The sequence below is a fragment of the Arachis ipaensis genome, chromosome B7, assembly GCF_059453495.1.
Source record: "Arachis ipaensis isolate K30076 ecotype BB chromosome B7, ASM5945349v1, whole genome shotgun sequence".
Taxonomy (NCBI): domain Eukaryota; kingdom Viridiplantae; phylum Streptophyta; class Magnoliopsida; order Fabales; family Fabaceae; genus Arachis; species Arachis ipaensis.
This window is the reverse complement of record NC_142442.1, coordinates 46,720,621-46,726,620: the sequence shown is the minus strand read 5'-3', so window position 1 is coordinate 46,726,620 and position 6,000 is coordinate 46,720,621. Positions and strand designations below refer to the sequence as shown.

General features: G+C 40.7%; 1 protein-coding gene across 1 annotated transcript; it reads left to right on the top strand.

Moving 5' to 3' along the window:
* The first annotated feature begins 1,072 nt into the window (after nucleotides 1-1,072).
* LOC148551033 (uncharacterized) lies at nucleotides 1,073-1,674 on the top strand. Its single transcript, XM_088494698.1, has 2 exons — nucleotides 1,073-1,550; nucleotides 1,655-1,674. Exons 1-2 carry the CDS (start codon nucleotides 1,073-1,075, stop codon nucleotides 1,672-1,674), a joined length of 498 nt encoding a protein of 165 aa, XP_088350824.1.
* The last annotated feature ends 4,326 nt before the right edge of the window (nucleotides 1,675-6,000 follow it).

The window sequence follows — 6,000 nt, the reverse complement described above, 5'->3', positions numbered from 1 at the left end:
TGAGTCGGAAGTCCTTAACAATAGCTTCGATAAGAATCAAGGAAGAAGAGTTAGTGGATCTTAAGCTGGTTATTGGTGAAGTTACCGGAAGAGCTTGTTTGAATCAGTTGCAGATTTCCAATACATTTAAAACAGAGATTTAGAGGGCTCAGCAAGATGAGCAAAAGCTTCAGCAGTTATTTCAACCAGTTGGTAAGAAGAGGCATGGAGAATTCACTAAGGATGATGAAGGGTTGTGGATATATAAAGGGAGAATTTGTGTGCCGGGTGTCGGGAGTTTAAGACAAGACTTGTTGACGGAAGCTCACAACAGTGGATTTTCTATTCGTCCCGGAAGTACGAAGATGTATTATGATTTAAAGAAAATGTTCTGGTGGCCTGGGATGAAAGGTGATGTAGCTACGGTCATATCCAAGTGTTTAACTTGTCAGAAGGTAAAGATAGAGCATCAGAAACCGTCGGGAATGCTACAGCCACTTGAGATTCCTCAATGGAAGTGGAAAGGAATCGCAATGGATTTTGTGACCGATTTACGAAGGACTAGATCAGGATTTGATGCGGTTTGGGGGATTGTGGATCGCTTAACCAAATTTGCTCATTTTTGCCTATCCGAGTAAACTATTCTATGGAAGAGTTGGCAAGATTGTACATCAAGGAGATCGTAAGGTTGCACGATGTGTGATCGAGCATAGTGTCGAACCGTGATTCCCGATTCACGTCAAGGTTTTGGGGAGCTTTCCAAAGGGCTTTCGGTACGAAGCTATGTCTCAGCAAGGCATATCATCCACAAACGGATAGATAGTCGGAAAGGACTATTCAGACATTGGAAGATATGCTAAGGGCATGTGTTTTGGATCAACCTGGAAGTTGGGAACATTACATGCCATTGATGGAGTTTGCGTACAACAATAGCTTTCATGCGAGCATTGGGATGGCTCCGTATGAGGCCGTGTATGGACGAAAGTGCCAATCTCCACTTTGTTAGTATGAGTCTGGTGAAGCAAGTGTATTGGGTCCTGATTTGTTAGCAGAGACTACTGAGACGATTAAGAAGATTCGAGAGAGAATTCTAATGGCACAGAGTCGACAAAAAAGTTATGCGGATCAGAGAAGGAAACCGTTGGAATTTGAAGTGGGAGAGCATGTATTTCTGAGGGTTACTCCGACAATTGGAATTGGAAGAGCGATTAAAACCAAGAAACTAAATCCGAGGTTCATCGGACCCTTTGAGATTCTGAGGCAATTCGGGCCGGTTCCATATCAAGTAGCTTTGCCGCCCCACTTGTCTAACTTGCATAACGTATTCCACGTGTCACAACTCCGTAAGTACACGTCGGATGCGGCTCATGTGTTAGAGCCTGAGTCGGTTGAGTTGAGGGAGAACTTGACTTTTCAAGTAACACAGGTGCGTATCGATGACACTAGTGTGAAGAAGCTGCAAGGAAAGGAAGTTTCATTGGTTAATGTTGCTTGGAACCGAGCAGGAGTTGAAGAGCATACTTGGGAATTGGAGTCCGAGATGCGAAAGGATTACCCTGAGTTGTTCTCAGGTAATCACTAAATTTTGAGGGCAAAATTTCTTATTTGGTGGGGTGAATGTAAAAACCGAGACTAATTAACCGTCTAATTAAATGATTAATATTGCCCAAAATAGGATCCGAAAATTTAGAATGAGAATTTGAGGATTTAAATATGATTTTTGGACTCAGTAGATTTTTCTGAGTCAGAAAATGTATTTTCTGCGAAAAATCGAGTAAAATCGCGAACCAGCAGCCGAACCGGTCGAACCGATTTAAGTCTACCCGGTATTGTGCGAGAAAAATTAAAAATCGGAAAACCTTATAAAAATATTAGAAATGGAAAACCGGGTATTGATTTTAAAGGTTTGGCCCAAAATTGGGCCAAATGGACTAAAAATGCTAACGAGTTGGACTAGGCCCAAGTTGGGCCCAAGCCCAACATATATATATATATATATATATATATATATATATATATATATATATATTCTCATTAAAGGCCAATTCAGCACACAACCCACTTAAACACAACTCATACACCAGCTGAAACAAGAATAAGAGAAACCCCCATTGTTACTATTCATGCTCATCTTCCCAAGCTCATAACTTGGGCTACGGAGCTTCGACTGGCGCACCGTTTGCGGCCATGCGATCCTCGCGAAGAGCCCTACAAAACTCACCCAAGAAACTGGTAAAGAAATCATGAAATCCCTCTCAGTTCTTCCTTCCAAAATTTTGAAATTTTAGGATTTTGTATTGAATGGAATTTTGTGATTTTTGGTGTTTAGCTACACTCTAGCCTTTGATTCCTATTGGGTTTTTGCTTCCAAAACTGTTGGGTAAGGTGAGTTGTTCTCGAACACTTGTGAAATAATGATTATGATGAACCCTAGGTTGATTAGTTATAAATTTTGTGTATATAGCTTGATTATTGTGAGTTTGGAAGCCTTTGAAGTTGAGTTGATGCTTGTTAAAGTTGATTGGTGGCTCGGATTGTGGTTGTAAGCTTAAACTGCACTCAGTTTCGGGGTTTTGGCATATTGGAAATCGGCTAAGGTATGGTTTCGGTTTCCTCTATGTAATATATAATATTTCTGGACACTTAAGCTAGTGACCCATAGGATAGGATTGAATTAAATTGGTTGTTGGAATTGTTGTAAGATGAGGTATGATGATTTGATTATATGGGTTGTTGATGAATTGAAAGGTTGATGTTAATAGTATGGTATTGAGGATTGAGATTGAAATTGATTATGATGATTGTTGGTAATAGTGGAATGATGTTTGATTAATGTGTTGGTTGAACATGAATGTATTGTTATGTATTTGATAATGGGGATTGCTGATTTCATAAGGTGGAGTGGTGAATTGGGGTATGAAAATTGTGAAATTGATGTGTTTTGGGAGTTTGATGAGATGGTGGTTTAGTTGTGGTTGTGAAATTGGAAAATTGAGAATTGTGAACTTTTGGTAAAACTGAAATTTTGATGAATTTCCATGAACCATATCTTGTGCTACCGTGCTTGAGATTTAATGCATTTATATCAAATGAAAGATAATTGAACAAGCTTTAAAATGATTTAAATTTCGTGGAAATCCAAATTTGGTAGAAGAAGATATGATTGTTGAAAGTTTGGTGTCAAAATCTGAAATTCTGCAATGTTGCAGAATTTTGTGATTTCTGGTTTGTGTGCGCACACACAGCCTTGTGCGCACGCACACCCCTGTGAGCTTTTGAACCTATGCGTACGCACAGCCTTGTGCGTATGCGCACACAGGGGAAGGCTTGCTGTGGAGAGCGCTAGCACGACCTGTGCGCACACATAACTAACCAAGTTTTGCAAGCTGTGTGCACGCACAGCCTTGTGTGTAAGCGCACACAGGGGAAGGCTTGCTGTGGAGAGCGCTAGCACGACCTGTGCGCACACATAACCAACCAAGTTTTGCAAGCTGTGTGCACGCACACGTTGCAAGGTGCATTCTGTTGAGGGCGCTAGCACCCCTTGTGCGAGTGAACAGAATTATAAATTTTTGCACTTGTGCGTACCCACACCTCTATGCGTACGCACACATCTTGAAAATCTCCTAGGGCATGCACACGCACACCCCTGTGCGTACGCACATGCCCTGTTTTTCAACCAAACTTCCGTCTTTAACTGTTTCACCTTTCCAACAAGCTTGTAAACTTCTGTCGCACCATTTTAAGACTCTTAGGCTTATTTTTGGATATCAAACCTGGGAAAGGTCCTAGGAAGATTTTATTTGGTATTTCTTTGAAAAGTTAGAGAACGGAGGCTTAGGATTTTGGTGTACTGAGGATGAGTTTGGTGGAGTGAGAAGGAAGAATGATATATGAATTGAGAAAATGAGGAATTGATGAGTTCAGAATGAAAATGTTAAATTGATAGTGGTTGAGATGAGTCGAGGACTCAGAATGGAGTGATGATCCATGATATACTGAAAAATGTTTTCTGAAAACCACTGAATTACTGCTTTATATTGAGAATTATGAGACGCTATGCGCTTGGCAGGGACAGTGGTTAATCCCGCCTGTTGAGGTCGTGGAGGCGGCATAAGGACGGTGGTGAATCCCGCTTACATTGAGATGTGAGGTCCGTGGAAAGAGTATCATGCTTGCATCCCTTCGGATCACTAGAGTGTGCAAGCACAAAATTCTGGATGGTGTTCCAAGCACCATATCTCAGGGGTTCCTAATCATGATTCCGAAGGGTGACATCTCTATGGAGATGTTTCGGGTTGGCAGTTGAACCGACAATGTGATATCACAGCCAATAGGATAGACATTCATCATGTGCATCTGCTATATGTTTGTTTGCTTTGCCGACTTGTAATTGCTTGTCTAATTGTATAACATGCCTAATTGCCTACTTGAATTACTTGCCATATATGCCTATACTTGTGCTTTACTTGCATTGATATTATTTGTGTATTCTACTGGGATTGAGGAGGTTCGGAAGGCGGCGGCAATGGGATCGCATGGAGGATAGGTTGGTGAAGGCTGTGGGACAGCGGAGACTGTTAGATTAGAAAATTCCCTAAGTTAGATTACCCTTTATAATGTTATGGTTTTGAGTTATTCTTTAATACTTTAGATATACTTTAAGATGAATCTTGTGATGGATATGAGTTCTAGGATTGCCTTTGGCGTCCTGGAGTCTTATATCTTACATCGCTGGGCACTGATAAACCCCGATTTTGTGGTTTATCTTGTGCTCATTTTGGGAGATTTTATCATTATTTCTCACACTTATTCACAAGAAATGCATGGTTTTGTGTTCACTTCCCAATATTGCTCTATGATGAAAAACATGCTTGTTTTACCTTAAATTTGCCATATTTTAACCCTCTTCTATTGTCATTCGATGCCGTGATATCTTTGTTGAGTAATTTCAGGAGTTATAGGTTAGGACTGACTCAGAAGAGAGGGAGAAAGCATGCACAAAAAGGGAGGAACATGAAGAATTGAAGTATTGGAAGCAGCAGCATCGGCGCGTCCGCGCACTCCACGCGCTCGCGTGGGTGGGACTGGATAGAAGCGGCGCGCAAGGATGGACGCATCCGCGCAGATTGGGAGATTTCCATCGACGCACATGCGCAACTGGCGCGCACGCGTGGATCACAAAAGTTATCGGCGCGCGCACGCGTGGGAAGCTACACGTGACCTCATTAAGAGAAATCGTGCCTGGCGATTTTTGAGGCCAAGGAAGCCCAATTTCAAGCTGTTTTTGCATGGAAAAGACCCAAGAATGCTGAGGGGAAAGGAGGAGAGAGTCATTTTGGAAAATAGACATATTTTGAGAGTTTTTCTTGGTTCTTGGTTGATTCTAGGGAGAGAAACCCTTGTTCCTCTCTAGATCTAGTTTCCATTTTGATTTTTCCTTGTTGATTTGTGAATTGGATTTTGTTGATTACAGTTTTAATTGTTCAATTTAATTTCCTTGGTATAATCTCTCTTACATCTAGTGATAGTTTTATGATTCTTGTTAATTGTTATTCTACCCATTTCATGAATATTGTGAATCTTGTTTTGTTGATGTTACATTGATGATTTCTATGTTTAATCTTGTTGATTGTTTAATTGTATGTTGATCATTGTTAGTGGGTATTTGTAGAATTCAATTTAATTACTATTTTGAACATGTCTTTCATAAGCGCTTACCAAGTGTTTGATGAATTGTTTACCTTGATTATGGAGTAGTTTTTCACACTCTTGGCCTAGGTCAAGGGAATTGGGTAAACTTGAGTCATTGGGTCTAATGGATTTGATGATTTGGGAGCCCTAGGTGGTCAATTTGATACTCATTGACGCCAACCCACTACTAATCTAATTAGTAGGTAGGTTGAGACTTATGGGTTGATGTGGCCAGGGCCATTTGACGTACTTCAAGTTTAGGGGTAGATATCACGTACTTAAGACTTGGGAGTAGACTTAATGAGCTTGGTTCCTCATAATTGTCAA